Source organism: Lampetra planeri, chromosome 25 (assembly GCF_965212315.1).
Source record: "Lampetra planeri chromosome 25, kcLamPlan1.2.h2, whole genome shotgun sequence".
NCBI classification, from domain to species: Eukaryota; Metazoa; Chordata; class Hyperoartia; order Petromyzontiformes; family Petromyzontidae; genus Lampetra; species Lampetra planeri.
The window spans coordinates 2,884,350-2,906,754 of record NC_136131.1 but is presented as its reverse complement, the minus strand read 5'-3'; the positions used below and the strand labels follow the sequence as shown (position 1 = coordinate 2,906,754).

The window sequence follows — 22,405 nt, the reverse complement described above, 5'->3', positions numbered from 1 at the left end:
CGCTTGTGCCAGGCCATGTGCACCTTGAGGCCACGTGAAGTGTCGAACGCCCGCTGGCAGGAGGTCATGAGGCAGACCCAGCAGGTGCCACGGGTCGACTGACCGAGATGAACACAAACACACACACAACTCCAGAGGTGACACACACACAATGACGTCACGCACCTAAGGGGGCAGGGGTCAGACATTTGTGACGAGGGGGAGGGGGGTTTGAGAAATGTGACGTCACATTAAAATGCGGAACTTTAAATAAATATAGACAACACGTTCTAATTAATTAAATATACTTTTCAATAAATGTTTTCCCCTACAACATCAGAGTGCAGCGGCACATTAAATACGCACTACAATGACAATAGTTTAAAGCGATTTGAAGCATGTTTTATTTGGGGGGGGGGGGGGCAGAGCTTTGTGACGTCATATTTGAGGGGGAGTCTGACTTTTTGTGACGCCGTGTGACGAAGGGAGGGGGGGGGGTCAAAAATCGTCCAAAATCGCGTGACGTCATTTATGGACGACCCCAGAGAGACACAGAGAGATGAAATAGAGACAGAGCTGAGATAGCCAGAGAGATGAGAGAGACTAAAAGATGACAAAGACGAGAGAGACAGATAGAGACAGAGAGAGATGAGAGATCACAACATCCCAAATCCACAGGTGGCCTCTAAGAGAGCGAGGATTTCCCTCTGTGATCTGGCAAGCAGTGTCCGCTTCTCGGTGTTCACACCCTCTTTACCCCTACCCCTCCTACTCCCCCTTTACCCCTCCCCCTACCCCTCCTACCCCCCTTAACCCCCACCCCCGCTACCCCCCCTCCTACCCCCCTTTACCCCTCCCCCTCCTACCTCCACCCCTCACCCCCCCTACCCCCTCCCCCTCCTACCCCCCTTTACCCCTCCCCCTACCCCTCCTACTCCCCCTTTACCCCTCCCCCTCCTACCCCCCACCCACCCCCCGCTACCCCACCCCCCTCCTACCCCCCTTTACCCCTCCCCCCACCCCCCGCTACCCCCACCCCCCCGCCACCAATGGCGGTCCCCGCGCCTCTGTGGGCTCGCGGCGCGCCACCTGCGGGGCTGCTGCTCGACATCAACGGGGTCCTCTACGACGGCGGCGGCGGCGCGGGAGGAGGAGGAGGCACGGCCATCGCCGGCTCCGTGGACGCCGTCTCCAGGTGGAGAGAGAAGGGGGGCAATGTGGTGGTGGAGAAGGGGGGCACTGTGGTGGAGAGAGAAGGGGGGCACTGTGGTGGAGAGAGAAGGGGGGCACTGTGGTGGAGAGAGAAGGGGGGGCACTGTGGTGCAGAGAGAAGGGGGGCACTGCGGTGGAGAAGGGGGGCACTGCGGTAGAGAAGGGGGGCACTGTGGTGGAGAGAGAAGGGGGGCACTGTGGTGGAGAGAGAAGGGGGGCACTGTGGTGGAGAGAGAAGGGGGGCACTGGTGGAGAGAGAAGGGGGGCACTGTGGTGGAGAGAGAATGGGGGCACTGTGGTGGGGAGAGAAGGGGGGCACTGCGGTGGAGAAGGGGGGGCACTGTGGTGGAGAGAGAAGGGGGGCACTGTGGTGCAGAGAGAATGGGGGCACTGTGGTGGAGAGAGAAGGGGGGCACTGTGGTGGAGAGAGAAGGGGGGGCACTGTGGTGGAGAGAGAAGGGGGGCACTGTGGTGCAGAGAGAAGGGGGGCACTGCGGTGGAGAAGGGGGGCACTGTGGTGGTGGAGAAGGGGGGCACTGTGGTGGAGAGAGAAGGGGGGCACTGTGGTGGAGAGAGAAGGGGGGCACTGTGGTGGAGAGAGAAGGGGGGCACTGTGGTGGAGAGAGAAGGGGGGCACTGTGGTGGAGAGAGAAGGGGGGGCACTGTGGTGCTGAGAGAAGGGGGGGCACTGCGGTGGAGAAGGGGGCACTGTGGTGGAGAGAGAAGGGGGGCACTGTGGTGGAGAGAGAAGGGGGGGCACTGTGGTGCAGAGAGAAGGGGGGCACTGCGGTGGAGAAGGGGGGCACTGCGGTGGAGAAGGGGGGCACTGTGGTGGAGAAGGGGGGCACTGTGGTGGAGAGAGAAGGGGGGCACTGTGGTGGAGAAGGGGGGCACTGTGGTGGAGAAGGGGGGCACTGTGGTGGAGAAGGGGGGCACTGTGGTGGAGAGAGAAGGGGGGCACTGTGGTGGAGAGAGAAGGGGGGCACTGTGGTGGAGAGAGAAGGGGGGCACTTTGGTGGAGAGAGAAGGGGGGCACTGTGGTGGAGAGAGAAGGGGGGCACTGGTGGAGAGAGAAGGGGGGCACTGGTGGAGAGAGAAGGGGGGCACTGTGGTGGAGAGAGAAGGGGGGCACTGTGGTGCAGAGAGAAGGGGGGCACTGTGGTGGAGAGAGAAGGGGGGCACTGTGGTGGTGGAGAAGGGGGGCACTGTGGTGGAGAAGGGGGGGCACTGGTGGAGAGAGAAGGGGGCACTGTGGTGGAGAGAGAAGGGGGGCACTGTGGTGGTGCAGAAGGGGGCACTGGTGGAGAGAGAAGGGGGGCACTGGTGGTGCAGAAGGGGGCACTGTGGTGGAGAGAGAAGGGGGGGCACTGTGGTGGAGAGAGAAGGGGGGCACTGTGGTGGTGCAGAAGGGGGCACTGGTGGAGAGAGAAGGGGGGCACTGTGGTGGAGAGAGAAGGGGTTGGGGCACTGTGGTGGAGAGGGAAGGGGGGCACTGTGGTGGAGAGAGAAGGGGGGCACTGTGGTGGAGAGAGAAGGGGGGCACTGTGGTGGAGAGAGAAGGGGGGCACTGTGGTGGAGAGGGAAGGGGGGGCACTGTGGTGGAGAGAGAAGGGGGGCACTGTGGTGGAGAGGGAAGGGGGGGGGGGGCACTGTGGTGGAGAGAGAAGGGGGGGGGGGCACTGTGGTGCAGGTGACCGCAATACAACTCCATGCAACAATGCCGACAACTGCAGCAGATCCTGAGCGACTGCACTAAATCAACTCCTGCCAACCCCGACACACACAAATACTGATTTCACTATGTAACACGACTTTTTGTTCATGGGTAGTAAGTGTTATTTTATAATTGCTTATACCTTAGAAGTATAGAAAATGGATTGTATTCCCCCAAAAACGTTGCTTTTGTGACCAGGCACTTTATGTGAATGACACAAATGCACACCACGTTTTAAATTTCAAAATATCACGGTCCTGAGGCATAAGCAATTAGCAAACAACACTTACTACCCAGGAACAAGTAAAATATATTTATTGTTACACTGTTTCCTTCCGGCTGTACCGGGTCAAATCCTACGTGACTTTACCGAAAGAACCTAAGAGTATGAATCCTTGCAGTCACGAACGCTTGCGTATGGGGGGGGGGGGTCTACTGACAATGTACGTACGCATAGGAAACGTAGGAGGGGGGGGTGGTGAAGCCTTAATAATAATTTGTCTACATTGGCCTTCAAATGAGCCACAGTTCAGTGTCTCCAGCTGTCAGACCAAGTACTATGGGAGAAGAAGTGGGACTGTGGGAGAGGTGTCACTTCGTGTGCCACCGTGCCCCTGACTGGAGCTATCACGCAGCTCAGCAAAATAAGTGGCCAAGGTACGCAATGTAATTCTTTAATACAGCCGTCGGCGGACTACCTGTTTGCTTAAATACGTTACTATTATTAATCCTTGATCATTTCTGCGTGGATTAAATATCGGCCGTTTTATGGGTTTCGGGGGGGGGTCAAGTTTAGATAGGTTTTTGCGTACTTACTAAATGGATGGTCCCTTATCCTTGCAACCAAGTTGCGTGCGAGCAGTTGCGGGCAACCCCTGTCAAAAGTGTCGACAGTTGGGGGGACAGCGCAATCGATGGGGGTTTGTGGCTACAATTTCCCTTTGCTATTGACACGCGAGTCTCGTCTGGAAGTTCAGCGTTACTGGTTCGTGTCAGCCTCGCCACTGCCGATGAAACCCTGAATGTCAAAACCGGCCAAAAGTGTCGCTTGCATTGCAGCAATGGCTCAGATAACCCTAACCGCTCATGAGACAGTGAATGTGAAAATCGGGCCAAAGTTTCTCTTGTATTGAAGCAATGGTTCAGGTAGACCTGACTGCTGATGAGACGCGGAATGTCGAAACCGGACCAAACAATGTTGCTGGAGTTATCTATTTACAGAAGGGCGTGTGGCTTGCAGGATGTGCAGAAGTACTTAATTTTTTTATGGAAAGGGCCAGATATGTGGAGGAAACATTATTTATTATTTGGGTCTTTTGGTAAAGTCACGTAGATAGGTTTAAAATGAATACAAATATACAAAAAAACACGACGTTTCGATCACAACACAAGCGACCGTCTTCAGGTGGAAAAAGGGGGGAAAATCTTCCAAAGGAAAGCTGTTTTTAAAGGTTTAAGATGGGCGTAGCCCAAGTGTCAACTTACAGTTCGCCCAACGACGTGGGTGGGGCACAAGGGCCCTGGGGCCAGCACAAGTGGAGATGGTTATGTTAATGTGGGAAATTAACAACTTTTTGTACTTGTAGTAGTATGCCCAACTTCAAGGGTTATGGTTATTTTAAATATGAAATCGGAGAATCAAGAGAAGGGTAAGCGCATGAGCCCTGGAGAAAATGGAAAAATAAAATAAAACTAACATCGAAAGGTGACAAGATGAAAACATCACAGCCAGTTATGACTTAAACTGGTTGATGACATCCCTCAAATGATTGCTGAGTTTGTACCCATCCTCTCGGTTGAAATTGTGTCTGTGTCTCCATATATGGATGGCTTCATGAACGAATCTTTGTTGATAGCCAGTGGGCTTGCAAAGTACCTTCGTCTTAGAGAAATAAATTTCGTGTGAGCCAACCGCATTCAGATAATGATCAGCCACGGCTGAAGTGTTGGTCCTCCCGTGTTTCAAATCTGCCTTATGCTCACGAACACGGTCAGAGACATGTCGCTTAGTTTCCCCAATGTAACTACTGCTTAGTTTGTAGACGCTAGGGTATTGCATGTCAGGGATCCTATCCTTCACAGATGGGATTAGATCACGAATTTTATGCACTGTTAAATCGAATCTGGATCTTGTGTTTGCTCATGATTTTGGAAATCTTTTTGGTGACAACTGCTATGTATGGCAAGGTGATGGTTTTGATTGGATCCTCAGATGGTTCTTTCCCAACGGTTGGGGTGATAGCTTTACGGATTGTGTAGTCAGAATATCCATTCGTCTTGAGAGCTTGGTGCACGTGTTTCACTTCACTGGCTAGGTGATGATGGACGGAGATGCATCGAACTCTATGGTGTAGAGTTTTGATGAGGGAATTCTTCTGGGATGGATGGTGGTGGGAGTCAGGTTTTAGGTAGGCATCAGTATGGACTACTTTCCTGTAGACAGAGTGGCCCATTGAGCCATCTGGTCTCATTTCGATTAGAACATGCAACAATGGTAGATTGCCATCCTTTTCCACCTCCATGTTGAATTTGATGGCTGGGTGTATGGAATTGATGTGGTTGAGGAATTAGTTCAGAGCTGGTCGGCCATGTGGCCAGATGACGAACGTATCATCTACATACCTCTTCCACAAGGACGGGCATAGAGTGGATGCCTGGATGGCATCTGTCTCAAATTTTTTCATGAAAACATTGGCTAAAACCGGAGATAAGGGAGAACCCATTGGGGGTACCTTCAACTTGTTTGTAGAATGTTCCATTCCAGGTGAAGTATGTGTTGGTGTGGCAATGTCTCACCAGGGCTGGTACATCAGCATTCAATCCTTGTTGGACCAAATCTTAAATGATTTCAATGGTGTCGGGCACAGGAACTTTGGTGAACAAAGAAACTACATCGAAACTAACGAGCAAATCACCTGAAGATAGTGAGATGTCCTTAATTAACGATACCAAGTGATCTAAGTTAAGTACAGATGAGGTGGTCTTACCAGTGAATGGTTGCAAGGTCTCAGACAGAAATTGGGCCAGTTTGTAGGTGGGTGAGCCAATGGTAGAGACGATGGGACGAATGGGTGTACTTTACAGCTTACCTTTGGGAGCTTTTCCCCTCTTTTTCAACGGTTTATTTAACTTCACTTGTGTTTGTCGTGGTCAATCTTTTAATCAAAAGTTAGTCTACGTCCTGTTGTCCAATCAATTCAAAAATTTGTACACGCACTCAGATCCGGAGACAATGCATGCCTGTATCAAAATCGGCATCAAATCATCAATTAATTTCCTCCTTTCAAGCAATTTAAATTTTTGTATGGACGGCTTATTAATTATATATTTTTGCGTAGGTCAAAAACACCACGGTCCCTTCACACTGGCCATAGTCCTTTCAGAAGAGGTGGAAGTTGCCCCACACTTTACCCCACAAGATGTGACGTGCCAATTGACCAACTGTGGTGTACCCATTTATACTGCTCGGTGGACAGAGGTGGGGGTGGGGTTAAAAAAAGAAGCACCTTTAAAACTAAACTTACACTTTTAATTTGACAAGGTAAGGCCCACTGAGCGATGTAGCTCTTTTTCGAGAAACGATGGGCCACAAATGATAGCTCAAAAAAGTGGCTTATCACGTGGAAATTTATAGCAGCCGATTTTATAGCAGCACCGTTGTTTCAGCTGCCACGCCTGGAGATCGAACCGGAAACCTCGTGGATTGCCTTCTAATCCTGCGTTGTAATTGTTACATCACGACAGCATCATACTCGAGGATCATCTCATTGTGTGATTTGATGGAGAAATGTTATGTTTTAAAGTAAAATTGCAGTCGTTTGTAAGAGATGTCAAAATGGGGGGCTTCCTTTCCTGTGAAGATGGAGAGACGAAATTAATCTCAAATTGTACTGAACATCCTGTCAATAAAAACTAGGACCCTTAAAGAATGGCAAATTGCTAATTGGATCTTAATTGTTGTTTGAATCTCGATGGTAAACAGGGAGCATGACAAGAGCCACGGTATTTTCTCCGAAATGTGATTAATAGTCCCTGGCACAGCCACCTTCGTTTGCAAAAGATACCATGTAAATGCCTTGTATTTGAACATTAACTAAATTAAATATAGCTCAAGATCTCTCTCTCGCTCTGTGCCATGTCCCTTGTCAAAGATGTCGGCGATCATGAATTTCCTTTTAGTTATTTCTGTTCATGATTATTTCACTAGAAATGTGCACGAGATACTTCCTGCCAGTTGCATCCAATTGTTCAATTTGCTCATGTTGTAACTGTAATTGTACGAGTCAAAGCATTATTTTCAGTCTCCTGGTATTTCCTCATTACATGTCCAAGAAATCTAACATTGCCTTTCTGTAATTATTATTATTATTCATGTTCTTGTTGTGTACCCTGATGCTATCCCTAAATACATTTGTTCTCATGTCTGTCCGTGAAAAGTTTCACATCCTTCATCTTAACAAAACACATTTCTGTTGATATTCGTTGGGTGTTTCGGTAAAGTCACGTAGATAGGTTCAAACAAAATAACAAAAAACTATTAACGTTTCGAACGCAACACAAGCGGTCGTTTTTTTTCTTCCTGATGACGACCGCTTGTGTTGCGATCGAAATGTCGTTTTTTGTTATTTTCTTATTTTCTTTGAACTTATCTACGTGACTTTACCGAAAGACCTAACGAATATGAATTCCTGCAGTCACGAAAGCTTGAAGTTAAGACATTTCTGTTGCTTAGCTTGCAGCAATGTTTTCCATTTCAGACCCGTTAGTAGGACTGTAATAAAGAAAGTCATATTTTCAGACTTACCGGTATTAACCCTTTCCCATTCCGATGATGTACACGTACGTCATCGGAGCGGGAAGGTGTACGTCATCAGCTTTTCTTCCGATTCTGTTCCGATGACATACACACGTACGTCATCGAAATTGGACGTAAAAGGCCTTGCGTGAGGGCGCGTGGCACAGTTTGGCGCCGGCTATCATAGAGTGCGGGTGTGTCGCAGCAGTTCTCTGCTGTGAGTACAATGTCTTTAAAAACAGCGGTACTACGCCTCTAAATAAAATTAGCGCTAACCGCTTGCACGCTCGGAGATTCAGTGGTGAATGGGACCCCCACCATGCAACTTGCGGACGTCTCGGAACAGGAAAGGGTTAAGTGTAGCATACTGCATAAACACTGTTGGTGAAAAAGTAGGAGGCATTTTGTACGAGAAAAATGTGTACTGCCTTAAGTTCGCCTGCTCATTGTCCCTCTGAGAGCTGCTCTGAATAATGTATTGTGTGGCTCAAAAAAATGCACGCATGCGAGTGGGAAACTCTCTATCCCATACACACAGCACGGGTGGAATCCACATTTTTTTCTTTACTGGTTTCTCCTGGCAAGCCAGGGTATGGCACCTCTTCAATGCCCACGGGAAGGGAGTTTCGCAACATTTATACGATCAACGAAGCACCAACCCTCGCTGACTCGACAGTGCTGGATTCGAGTTTTGCGCCACCACCAACCCGGCTAAACTATGCCTGTTTAAAGATACAATTGTCGGCATTGGTCACGACGAAATGGACGTTTGGATTTGTTGCGTCTTATTCTGGTTGTGTCCGCCACAGAGCAGAGCTGGTAATATTTCCGAAGAGTACAAGGAGCCCATTTATTTAGACACAATACTTGCCCTTTGAAACTGGCATTCCACACTTGTTTTCTTGACTCTATCCATCGCCATAAAGGAAAGAACGATTGCAAGAAGACACTAGCCCACTGTTGAACAAGAAACTTGTGAGGATAATTGAGTGATACGTGAGATTTGCCGTGCCATGGCATGTGCACGTGGGTGTTTGTGTGGCTCCGCGTGCACATTTGCGCGTTGGATGTTTTCTGTGCGTACGTGCGTTTGTTTACGAGTGTGTGCAATTGTGCACGCCGTCGAGGCACCCGCGCCAACCACTGCGCCACCTGAGTTCAGTTCCCAGCCACGGTTAACATCGGTGGCACCTGCACCGAGCCTCCACCAGGTAAATTCGGCATGAAATGGGTGTCTGGTGCAGTTGGTCGCCAAAGAAAGGGGGGCTTAGTGGAAGTGTGGGGGTCGGTGGCTTATCACCATCATGAGCTGCAGTAACAGCGTCATAATTATCATTATAATCATCAACATTTCGTTTTATTTAGCCCTAAACCGTCATCATTGGTATTTTTAGAAGTAAACTGGTGTTGATCTAATATGCTAATTCATATGTTGGAGACCAGCCATATGAATGATTGCACTTTGTCAGAAATGTGTGTGCTGTAGACCTTGTTAATGCACAATTGACATGTTACCATTCCTTGCCTCGGTGCAACTTTGAGAAGCCTATAGCTTGTCTGTAATCTTCTTGTCTTGGGCTTGAATTTCGGGTCTGTGGCTCATCACTGTACTGCCCCATGTTGTTCCTTTGAGGCCTGTCGACCAAAGGGTCGAACTCGATTGGCGACTAAATATATTCCAGTCTGGTCTTGAGTTCCTGTCCGTGTGTGACTCGGCCAATCAGCTCTCCACAGTCGATATCATAGCGAGAACTTTGTGGAAAATCAACAGTGGCAGTTCTGTGGAGGGCCTGGATCTCACTTTCAGTGTGGCCAATGCATATTTGAGCATGGAAACACTGACCTTGATAAAATACGTAAAAACATGTCAATATGTAAAGACTTAGTTGAACCAACAACTGGGTGTGGGTACATTTTTGTGTGCAGTATATCGTGCTCATCTTAAAATTAGCATTTGCCTATTATCATCATGGTGTTGAGATGTTAACTCCCTCGCCTGGCATGCAGGAGGTCATGGGTTCGATCCCGACCCTGACGCCTGCTGTATATTTGGAGTGTGCATGTTCTGCCTGTGGTCGCTTGGGTTTTTCTGCGGGTCCAGTATTTCCCTCAACATTTAGAAACATGCGTTTAAAGTATTTGGCTGCTATAAATTTACACGTGATAAGCCACTTCATTGAGCTTTCATTTGTGGCCCACGATTCTGTTGTATCTCTTGAGATGAAAACCTTGTTAAATATCACGCACAAGTTCTGGCTTACCAAGACCCCCCCCCCCCCCCCCCGGCGGCTCGGCTGTCTCACAGGATTAAGCAGTCGGGTTTGAAGCTGCGCTTCTGCACCAACGAGACGCAGGCGACGCGGGAGGGGCTGGCGCTCAAGCTGCAACGCCTGGGCTTCGCCGTGGACGCCGGCGAGATCGTGGCGCCCGCTCCCGCCGCCCGCCAGTTGCTCCAGCAGAGGGGCCTGCGTCCGCACCTGCTGCTGCATCGTGGTACGGGGAGTGGTAGGGTGGGGGGGGGGGCCCGCGTGGTTCACGTGGGTCACAGCTCACGTCCATCGCAAAGTCCCAAAAAAACGTTTTGCGCGTTGCGTTCAGGTTTGGGCCCGGCTGGAACCGCTGTGGATAAATTCCCCGATTCCTACTGCGCAGTGTGTGATGAGGGTAAATTGTGATTTTTGGTGATGCATTGCGGCATTGTTCCTTCCAGCAGCAGGCTGTAATGATGGCATTCTGTTATATTTGCGCGTATTGCGGCAATATCATTGGTAGATAAATGCCAATGCCGAGGTCTGGCCTGCCACGAGAGGGCTTTAAAAGAGAGTTCTTGTATGCTTGGTTCTTTCGGTAAAGTGACGTAGAAGGGAAATAATGATAAAATCCCTTCTACGTGACTTTACCGAAAGAACCAAGAATATGAATCCCTGCAGTCAAGAAAGCTTTAAATCGAGAGTTCTCTTGTAGTTATTATATTCTTCCATTGAAGGAGAATAGATTGCAGTGGTTTAATGTAAGGTCCGTAGTTTGGGTTGAATGGCCACAATCACACGACTGTGGCCTGTCTTTCAATTGTCATTTATAAAGGAGATGTGCACATCGGCCTGTGGATGTTGTGATGCAGAATCAGAATATTTATTTATACCGGAGGAATCCGATGAGCTCTAAAGCTATTTTTCACGGACGTCCAGTAGGGGCATGAGCAGAGGCGTAGCTAGGGGGAGGGGGGGCAGGGGGGTACACGTGTCCCCGGGCGCCAAGGTAAAGGGGCGCCAAAATGAGGCTTACAACGTTACATTATAACTTATTGCGGCGGGCGCGGCAGCCTGAAACTACTGCACAAATCTACACCTCAACCTAAAAGTTTATATATCCCGCCACACAGCCTACATGTCATGTAATTACATTTTGGTATGTGATTGAACGGGGGGGGCTCCAATTTTATAGTTCGTCTCCGGGCGCAAAATATCCTAGCTACGCCACTGGGCACGGGGTAGGAACGGCAAAACAACAAACAGTACAAAACACGATAGGAGTGCAAAGTACAAGAAAGGTAAACAAATCAGCCAAAAGCATACATATAATAAATAATCATCCCCATCGCACCAGTGTCTACGACCAAATGAAGGAATTATTGATTTGAGGCTTTCGGGACTGCAGGCATCCATACTCTTTGGTTCTTTCGGTAAAGTCACGTAGGTATATTTTATTTTGTACCTACGTGACTTTACCGAAAGATCCAAAGAGTATGACGGAATTATGTTTGCGAGATGGGTGTAACCTGCCAGTAGGTGGGAGGGTGGAAATGTTGCTGTGATGTTTTACCCAATTTAGGTGATCTGTGAATAATGTTTTGAATTTGTAACTGTCACACACGGCCTGCATTCTGTACGTGGGAAGAGCAGGCTCTTAATGGTGAACAGAATATAGCTGCAGACCTATGTGTTTTACACGCCGTGGAACGTGTTGCTATATGAGAAGCAGGGAATGTACCTGCTACTAATGTAGTTGTCATTTCACAACTAGGCAGTGTAATTGCGTGTTTGCCATGCCATGAGTTGTACCCGTTGTCTTGCTTTTTCAATATAAACCTTGTGACGAACATTTTTAATTGGTTATGCAACACGTGTATGAATTTCAATAAGCTAAGCATCTCCAATTAGCACGGTTGGCTATGCAAGAAGTTCAACATTCATTCATACAAAGAGCCATAGCTTGTCAAAAAAGAGACATCACATGGAATACAACAGGATAGGGTAGATAGTAGCAAGGGAAGGCTTTAACTATGATCAGCAAGAAGAAATCCATTTCAGTTTTAAAGAGCAGCAGTGGAGTGACTTCCACTTGTTCACAGATTTATTATCAGTACTACTGTGCAGGAGTGAGTAGATATTTATTTGGAGTTGTGTAGACGTATGCGGTACCCGTAGAATAATTCTGCTGTGCATAGTACAGGTTTGGTCCAATCAGAAGCCATTATCATTCCTCGAACTATGTTGCTGTAAGCATTGATAATTTCTGCCGGATATGGATGCTAGCTCCTCCCTCCTGCCTGTCCCTCTTCATCCAGTGCCAAAGTCTTCCATGCAACAGCAACGCTACTCACTGTGATGGAAAGAAGAAAACACATCTCAACACATTCCTCAATTGCGATCCTATGTTATATTTATATAGCGCTTTATCCAACGCGATGAGGGGAGCTGAAGGTGATGCGGTGAATAGGGATGGGGTATGGGGAGGGATGTTTTGTGGGTACCGGAATTACGGTGGATGCCTAGGGATGGAGCGAAGGATGGGCGAGGGAGAAGAGGTGAGGGTCTTGAGGGCGGAGCGGAAACGAGACGGGGAGGGTGATTGCAGCCTTAAGAGATAACGAAAATAAGAGGCAACGTTTTGGGCAGTGCCCCTTCATCATAGCATATACATACAGAAGCCATAGTGATACAGTGGATATTAAAAGTTGTAAACTGCACTTTTCAGTGTGAAATGATGCCTTTTGATGACCAGTTTTTAAATTGTTGCCTCATGAGGACCGTGAGATTATTCAAATGGATTTAAGAGGTGATCAGTCCAAAACATTTTGACAACCAATGCTCTCGTTTATTAGTGAGTGGAACGGATTGGCTGAAATTTTACCGTATTCTCCACATTATATGATGAACGGAACTTTGATTCCCGGTGTGAATAAAGTTAAACAGATCTCGATTTAAAGCTTTCGTGACTGCAGGGATTCATATTCTTGGTTCTTTGGGTAAAGTCACGTAGAGGGGAAATAATAAAATAAAAATGTTTAACGATATTACGTTTTCTTTTTATAGAAGGGAAATACATTTTTATAGAAGGGAAATAATAATAATAAAATAAGTAAACATATTTTGTTTTATTATAAAAATAAAACGTAATATTATGTTTTATTATAAAAATAACACAAATAATAAAATAATAAAAATAAAAACAATATTACGGGTTGTTTTTTCCTTCTACGTGACTTTACCGAAAGAACCAATAAAGTTAAACAGATCTGGTCACAAAGATGAAGACACGTGCACTTGTCAGATTACAAGATGCACCCCCAACCTTTTATTTAACATCTCATGGACAAAAGTCCATCTTATAATTCTGAGAATACATTAAGTCTGGACCATAGCAATGTGCCATTCTGGGTACACTGATGATGGTGGAATATACTCGGCTTGTCAACAAAAGTTGACGGGAGATTCCCTTACACTCATATCGTAGCATTGCATTATTTAAATGATGGTTCAAAGCAGCCTTGACTTCAAAGCAACTTTGACTTCAAAGCTCAATTTTAAATACACGAGCGGAAACTGTTTTTTAGTGTAGTTGTAATATACCAATTAATGATTGAGCCATACTTACGGATGTTCATATATGAGGTAAATGTGGCTTATTTAATGTTTTACTGACGTGAAAACAAGCAGTGGTGACCATCGATTACTGTACTGATGTGCCCCACCAAGGACGAAACCGGTCTACAGTTGTATCTTTGTTTTCATTGCTGCCTGTCGGTTGATTGCATATTATCAACTTATTGATGGTGATCGAAGACAAATTGACTACGATGCAGTTCTTCTGTACTAGTGGTTTCCTGTTTAAGGCTGAGAGCGCTGTTTGCACACACGGTGCATGTTTTTTGTGTCATCAAAACTCGATTGACTATAAAGGTGAACACACATTCACGTTGAGAATTAACACGTTCCTTCGGAGTGGGCAGGTAGGAACTTGGTTGGACAGCGCGGCGTTCAGGGGGGGGGGGCAGTTGGATGAGTGGGCGTGTTGACCCTTCCTCCCCACCCTCCCCGACATCGTCAACCAATCGCGGGGTAGCTTGGTGTTCGGTGGGGAGGTGCATGGGTGGGCGGAATTCCGGATATGCACGACAGAGACAGACACATAATCCCTGTGAGCAGTGTGGAACCTGTTGTTCCTACCTGTATTATTTCAGTTAATAATCATAATTATATATATATTTTTTTTATTTTGTGCAATGTTGACACTTGGTAAACTGTACACACTTCAATGAGTTATTATTAATGGAGGTGACTGGATGGCCCAGGGTATTGAGGCCGATGTCAGAGGACTGAACCAACATTGTTGAGAGCCTGGGTTGAGGTAAAACTGTTGGGTTTATTTTTATTTTATTGCATGAGTTTCAGTACTGCCATTACATATAATTATTCTCGCTTGCTGTGGAGAATATAAGTAACAATAAACAAAGAGACGATAAATGTCTCCTTCACATATACATCTCTTCACGTAAAGAAAAGTGTTTCTAACACAACCCCATTTGCCGCACGGCCTTCTGGGAGTGCATAATTCCAGCAGCATTGATTTCAAGCAGCGCAAACTTAGGATGGTTTCAACAGCAGAGCCAGACTTGCCTGAATCGATGCTGGTGAACTATAGCTATTTTTATTTTACCAAGTAAGGCCAACTGGGCTATGTTGCTCTTTTTCAAAAGCGCCCAAGCCACAAATGATAGCTCAACAAAGTGGCTTATCACGTTGAAATTTGTAGCAGCCCAATACTCTAAACGCATGTTTCTAAATGTGGAGAAAAATCATCCACGCGACCACGAGGAGAACATGCAAACTCAAAATATGCATACTCTTAGGTTTTTTCTGTAAAGTAACGTAGGTAAAAAATAAAAATAGAAATAAAATATTTATTTTCATTTATTATTATTTTATAAAAAATAGATATAAAATAATACTAAATGAAAATACATATTTTATTATTATTTTATTTCTATTTTTACTTTTTACCTACGTGACTTTACCGAAAAAACCTAAGAGTATGACTCCTTGCAGTCACAAAAACTTCAAATCTAGAATCCAAATATGCAGGCGTCAAGGTCGGGATCAAACCCACGACCTCCTGTATACCAAGCGGGGCAGTTAACATCTCACCACCGTGACGCCCACTGCTGATCTTACAGTTAAGATCCCCTCTGCTATCTCATGTCGGGTCCATAAAAATACTTTGGCGCGTGAAGTAAAAAAAGTGGCGTTCGGGTCTCCCTCTCCGAATGTGCTCGCAGACGTGTTGCCGGAGTTTGACGGCCTGGACGTGAGCGATCCGAACTGTGTGGTGCTGGGCGATGCGGCCGAGTTCTTCACGTACGACCGCCTCAACGAGGCGTTCCGCGTCCTCATAGGCCTCGAAACGCCCGTGCTGCTCTCCTTGGGCAGGGGGTCAGTGTTGCACACGATTGCCTCTCCATGCAATGCTCTCCTCAAACTGTCTGCGAGGCTTTCCATAACTTTTGTTTACTCGGTGAAATTATAATTTTTCAAAAGGGTGGAATTTGTATTTGGACGTATTGGCGGTATACCCGGCGCAGCATGACACACCGGTCCTCATAAAGCAGTCGAAAATTTTAATTTGAATAAGCACATTTGTTTTTATCAATCTTGAATTGACCCTGTCACCAAGTTTGACGCGATTCAGACGTTTATTCAGCCTACTGAGATTTGATTTAAAAAAGGTCAACATTGACCGTTGATTTGGTTCCATTGAATCCAGGAACCGTCCGACCAAGTCTCGGGCACGAGAAGTCAATCTGCCTTTGGAACACGGAGCAGCCAATCGTCACCAGGCTGGGTGCTGCTATACGGCAATGGACTGTGAAGCTTCGTGTTCAGTCGCTCGTGATGTTCGTCTTCCGTCTGAATCGACGTCACGAGAACTGATTTTGACGCACCCTGCAAGATTTTCTGAGCGGGGTTACGAATAAATTATTATTGGGGAATTTTTTTAAATCTATATACTGCGCACCACCGGTGTACCGTCAATACGTTAATTTGAAAGGACGCTTAAACACCGCAGCATGTCAAAGTGTGCCCTGTATGTGTGTATGTAGGTTGGACTTATTTCGCACCGTATGTAGCCAATCATGCTAATCTGATCTCAATCACTCCAATGTCCAGCTGCAGTTATTTCTATGTTTTAGCCTGCGGCACACAGTGGCGCAGCAGCCAGCCTGCAAGTGGCATTGGTCTCTCAAGAGGGGGTGATGTTGGCCTCGATACATTTTTCAAATTTGTCCAAAATTGGCACCTTGACTCTGGCACGCATGGCCTGCTCGATTTGACGACGTCACAGGATCTTGAATGCCCACTCTGATGCGGGTGGCGTGTTCATTTTTGTGTGGCTGCAGTATTACCCAGGGCAGCTGGGGGGCATAAACTGCGAACCTCTGTCGACAAGAAGTGGCAAGCACACTACCGCACGGCCGCGTCTTAAACGTAATTTGACAGAGCTAAACTATAATTCTCGACAGTTGATTTGATTTAGTATTGATGTGTATTTGTTGCATTCTTTTTTTAAAAAATGTATCCGCTGAAACGCAGTTGTTGTTTTGCTCCGATTTAGTTTTATTTTCCTCGAGGTATTACTACGTTTGATTGATTTGTCATTCGGGTTATTTCAGGTCACTTTTGCAAACGGCACACTATATCCTGGTCTCTTTGAGTTTGCAGCCAGTTAAAGACAACAAAAACGAATTAAGGTAAACTAAGGCCATGGGGACATCTGCAGCAAATGAGGTTTCTATATCTTGAGCTGATGTGAGATCTGGAGCTATGTTCACCTGCCATTTTAACTGTGCTCCCGATCACAAACGTACATGCAGCAGTGGCCATGCAAGTACGTTTTTTTTTTTATCAATCCTTAACCGCTTCACATTCTCGTGCGCTTGTCAATTAATGCATTGATGAAATGCCTCTGGTCTTTTTGAATCGGTTAAGTTAGGGGTACTTTTATCAGGGAAAGAGCCTATTTTACACGTTTTGTTTTAAGCAGTTGGCGATTTTAAAATTCAGAATTTTGGATGATGACTAGCTCGCAGCAGTAAACTTTTGAAAATCGCATCAAAGGTTATCCTTTATGCTTTTTTTATCATCTCTGCGTGTCACGCTTCATAAAAATTGTTAATTATATTGTCGGTTCGCAACGCAGTAACCAGATGTACATCGACGAGTGAAGCCAGTTGGCACACTGCTTGTTGGCATTCGTTTGAGTTTAAGAAACAAAAATTGGAATCCTGGGCTTGGTACGCCACTTAGTCATGGAACAGAATAATAGAAGTACATCCGCTGCTCGCCCAGTGACACGGAACGTTTTCCCGCTCCTGTGCTGCACCCTAAGTTACACACGAGGGAGTGAAAGGGAATAGTTTCATGTCATCAACACACACTGGCTTGCCATTATTATTTGCGACGCAGAGACCCTGTCTTGCTCGCCGTAAATGCCACTGTTTTGTTAGTGCAGCGTTGCTACTCCTTCGTTCCACCAGTTTATCATAGTTTGCGATTCCTTTGGCAGTTCAGGAATCGGGAGTCTGTCAGTACTTTTAAATCCAGCTTGACAATTGATTTTTATTCATTGACTTTTCCTGTAGTTTGATTGGATTTCCCGATACTGCAAGTCAAATTTTTTTATATTATTGCCTTTCATTGTATTTCTTCATGCTATATATGTCGTGCACAACATTGTGCGTCCACAACCGACGTTAAGGCCTAGTTTGTCGTGTAATACTGCTTAAGGACCCTGTATTTGCTCGTCGTATTATTGATGTGTTTGTCTTTTGTTGTTACTGTGCTCGCGCAACCACGGATATCCATTGTTAAATAGCCATAAAACTGGCTGAACGGGATTATCCGTGTAACATGAACTCAAGTTTTGATTCATATTTAAACGTAATAGTGGCGGCAACAACAATCCCAACTGATATTGCAGTCATAAACGAAGGGAAATGATGTTATGTAATATTAAATGGAGATATTGTGTGCCTTGTAATTAAACCACAGGAGATACTACAAGGAGACCGATGGGCTCAAGTTGGATGTTGGGGCTTACATGAAAGCATTAGAGGTGAGTTTTTTTGCTTATTGCAAATAACATTCCTGTGGAGGGAGTTGGTAGGAACGTTAGGTTGTTCGGTCAATGGCCAGGGTCAACGGCGGCGTGGTGTATTCCGCAAATATGGCCGACTGTGAGGGCGGGCACAAGCCGTCGTGAGTAGGTTAAACGTTGAGTTTTATAAGGGCACCACGGGGTGACCAGCCCCTCCTCACCCAGCAACACCCCTCACACCCCCCCATCCAGCCCCACCCTCCCCACCCAGCCCCTCCCCACCCAGCCCCTCCCCACCCTCCCCACCCAGCCCCTCCCCACCCTCCCCTCTCCACCCAGCCCCACCCCTCCCATTTTTGGATGCAGGACGGACGGACACAATAATCCCCTGTGGGTTGGTGTAACCAGGAGGTTCCTACCAGTATAAATACGTTGTATAGGCTGCGACGAAATGACATCTTTGTAAAAGTCCAAAACTCAAAATTTTTACTTAAAACTTTCGTGACTGCAGGAATTCATATTCTTGGTTCTGTCGGTAAAGTCACGTAGATAGAAAATAAAAATGTATTAAAAGTAAATAAAAATTAAAGCAAAAAACGCTAATTTTCATTTATTTTTAATTTTAGTGTCTATCTGCGTGACTTTACCGAAAGAACCAAGAATATCCAAAACTCTATTTTTGTGATGAAAGTAGAATTGGATTTCGATTTGTTTGCACTGGGTTGGATCACATCACGGCAAACCAGAGGATTTTAGTCAATCGTAGACTTGCTGCGTGACGGATGAAGGATGTCGTCAGAAAATGGGAATTATTATAAAGATCAAGCTCTGTATCTTTATTAGGGGTGGAGCGGTGGCGCAGGGGTTAGTGGACCGCGGCGCGAACCCAGTAACAACATGAGTTCGATCTCCAGCTACGACGAACATCCAATGCGAGTGAAATCTGAACCTGTCCTGAGTTCTGTCATTCACCGACCCACACTGACTAGCATGGTGAAGTATAGTCAAACAACCTCCGTGACCGACATGCAGGAGTGGACGGACACAAGACGGCAATTGATTTCATCGGCAAAGTTTATATCACTAATACAGCGTCAAAATGTGACAGCACCTCAGATTTGTGGTGAACGTGTGCACTGGGCTATTATGAAGAACAAGATTTTATTTATTTTGACTTGTTTTTGCATAGGGGAGGTATTGAGGGTCGACTGCGATAAGGGCAGAAATGGAAGTGAGAAAGAGCATGGGGAAGGTACAGTGAGGACACTTGATGGAGAAGAAGGTCGCGTGAACAGGAGTAGGGGGGGGAGTTGGGTATGAAATGGTTAGGCAATGAATCGCGATAAATTTTGCTTTGAGCAAACTGGCTTGTGGTTATCACTTGTACTGTAAACATCTTCAGCACAAACTACTTCAGTCGCTCAATCGAAGACTGGTGTGCGGCCTTGCCTCCGTGATCAAAGCCGTATAACCCTTCACTGCCCCCAAACACAAAGGCGGATGAAGTCACCCACATCTCACAGTTATGAGACGGTTCCTGCTGATCTTAGGCACCCCCCTGCCGACCCCGTCCGTGCATCCTACGCAAATGCGTGGGCAGTGCTGGTTTAGATTAAAACAAACTAATGTATGATTCTCAAAAGACTAATCAACCCATGACATACTATGTACATTCGTTGAGCGTTAAGAAGTTAAAGTTGGTGTTTTGAATGTCCTCCGTTGAATTCTTAGACATTGCTTGCCTGTACAGATCACCATACATCGATGGTGATTAACTGTGAGAGGCCCATTTTTGAAACTATTTCTTAGGGCCAAAAACGGCAAAGGCCCACCTTTGAGACTGTTTTTGGGCCCAAGGGTCAGTAATGTACATACATAATGTACGTTGTGTTTGTTCAATGGCGAAGCCAGGATTTTCAGGTAGGGGGGGCAACCCAACCAGCAATTCAAAATGATAGAAGTTGTTACTAAGGACTTGTCTCTTGCTTTTTATTCGACGCGTGTGCGGCGATGGTGCAGCCATCGATCGAGGGTCGAATTCGAACCGTGTGTGATCGGCATCGCGCTCGCTGCCTTCAGGGAAGTCGTGTACTGTATGAGCAACTGTGCACAATTCTATGAGTCACTTATAACTGCTTTGCCGTTACTTATTGCCAATTATGGACTCAGACTATTGTTTTACCATCTCAGAGTCCCTGGCACGTAATAATAATTTGCTACACAGTGGCAGTGGGGGTCGCAAAATGCCGATTTATTACTAATAAACCCCAATGATCCGATCGAAATTAGGGACTTCGATCGGATCATTGGGGGGGCATGTGCCACCCCACCCCCCACTGGCTCTGCCAGTGTGTGTGTTGATTAACTGTGAATAATCCAACTAATAATAGAGATCCATTGTAATTGATATGACTACATTGACCCCCCGCCTCCTCTGGGCTTCACATCTGATTGGCTCACAGTGATGACATCACATCTATCCCTCTATTTAAGACCGAAACAGGAGGATTTCTTCACAACTCTTACTGTCCGCCTGATGATGCTGGCTGTAATTACCGGCGAAACGTCGTAGTCAAATTGTAAATGTTGTGGGTTTACTCTCCAACACACCGGTGTGCTGAAAAAGTAACTAATTGGCACGTTCTGTTTACGTGACAAACATTACTAATTGGCTGTGTCGAGTGCTGGCAGGTTTAACGACACATTTATATTTATGGGATCTAAACGTGGAGGCATGCATGCTGTGGCCGCGTGTGTTCACGTTGTGCGTCTGTGTGTGCGTGGTGTGCATCCTGTCTTCTAGTACGCGTGTGACGTAGAGGCGGAGGTGGTTGGAAAGCCCTCAAAAGCCTTCTTCATGGCAGCTGTGAATGACATGGGACTCACTCCCAGCCAGGTAAGGAAATCGGTGCCTTAGCACTTAGGCTTTCGCGACCAATATTACGATTCACAATTGATTTTCGGGGCAGATCGTGGAGGTAAAATGCGTGTCGTACGCCCTCCAGCTGCCTGATGATGCTGGTTGTGACTACCGGCGAAACGTTCGTGCCCAGTTTTTTTAACGTATGCGGATCGCTGTGGTGCTGAAGCAGTAATACATTGACACGTTTGTTCACGCGACAGCTTTACTAATTGGCTTTGTCGAGTGGAGGAGGGTGTACGAAACACACGTTTTACTTACGCGATCAGTCACAAAACCGAAATGCTCCGATGGCACTGGCGCCCGGTTATTCGGATGCTGTGCGCGCCTATGCGGGCTTTGAGTATTGCATTCCTGCGTGCTCCGGTGCAGGTGCTGATGATTGGCGATGACATTGTGAATGATGTCGGAGGCGCTCAGCTGTGTGGCATCTCTGCTCTGCAGGTCCGCACGGGAAAGTTCATGTAAGTAACTGAAGGATGTGAGAGATTTAAAAAATAGCTTACTGCTTCGGGGAGTTCCAGCAGTCTTCATTCAGTAATACCCTAAAGGTCGTGACTGACTGATGTGTACTTTTCCTTGGATTTAATGGATGGTAATGCTTAGGTGACCAATGGCCCTCTGGGCCCATGGTTTTCTTGCTTCACTGCAATGGATGTTATCAAACTAAAATTGCTTCTCTGCTAATGTGTGCATGACTCATTTGAATAGATTTTTCTTTCAGTTGGTAGAACACAATGTTACCTGATTTAAAATGTGATTATAATGGCTCATTTGTATTTAATTAAGCCCTTTAGGGCACTGCAAAATTTGATGGATGAATCTGCAGTGGAACACTCGAGCACAATTTCATTTGTGGATTAAATACTTTGCAGCTGCGGCAGCCAACATTTCGGAGCTGTGCCATACTTGGCAGCACTCGTGTGCAATACTGAGTGTCACGTGACAGTCCTGCTAATGGGGGGCACCCGTACATATTATCCCAAAAGGTACAAACTTCAAAAAAATAATTCTTACATCACAAGTCCAAGGCAGCTGAAGTGATTACTGCTGGAATGAGTCTCCAGGGTCAGTAAGACGAGCCCCCCCCCCCTCCCCCCTGGTGAATTTGTATCCGTGGAGTGAAATTCACCATTGGTTGGCCTGTGAAGGAGATGTGACTGTATATCGTTGCTGTGAGTTACATTTGTTTTTCACGCGTGTCCGTGCAGGCCTTCGGATGAGCATCATCCCAGCGTGAAGGCCGATGGCGTGGTGGACGACCTGGCGAACGCTGTGGACCTACTGCTGAGCGAGTGGAAGAAGTCATGAAGCCGATATGGGGATAATAAATATGAGGACAGAGAGAGGACACGCACCGTAGAAAAGAAAATAATAGGAGTGTGGCAAGCTACGATTAAGCGGGTGAACT

At 46.5% G+C, this 22,405-nt stretch overlaps 1 protein-coding gene across 1 annotated transcript; it reads left to right on the top strand.

Moving 5' to 3' along the window:
- Window positions 1-1,007: 1,007 nt before the first annotated feature.
- Window positions 1,008-22,326, top strand: LOC144727247 (phospholysine phosphohistidine inorganic pyrophosphate phosphatase-like). Its single transcript, XM_078605935.1, has 7 exons — window positions 1,008-1,174; window positions 10,006-10,193; window positions 15,259-15,412; window positions 18,029-18,092; window positions 20,878-20,970; window positions 21,367-21,458; window positions 22,206-22,326. The coding sequence occupies exons 1-7, from the start codon at window positions 1,029-1,031 to the stop codon at window positions 22,303-22,305; spliced, it is 837 nt and encodes a 278-aa protein (XP_078462061.1). The 5' UTR covers window positions 1,008-1,028; the 3' UTR covers window positions 22,306-22,326.
- The last annotated feature ends 79 nt before the right edge of the window (window positions 22,327-22,405 follow it).

Coding starts and splice junctions, on each gene's coding strand:
- LOC144727247 (XM_078605935.1), top strand. CDS start 1,029: ATGGCGGTCCCCGCGCCTCTGTGGGCTCGCGGCGCGCCACCTGCGGGG. Junction 20,971..21,366: donor TGGGACTCACTCCCAGCCAG/GTAAGGAAATCG, acceptor GCTCCGGTGCAG/GTGCTGATGATTGGCGATGA. Junction 21,459..22,205: donor GTCCGCACGGGAAAGTTCAT/GTAAGTAACTGA, acceptor GTGTCCGTGCAG/GCCTTCGGATGAGCATCATC.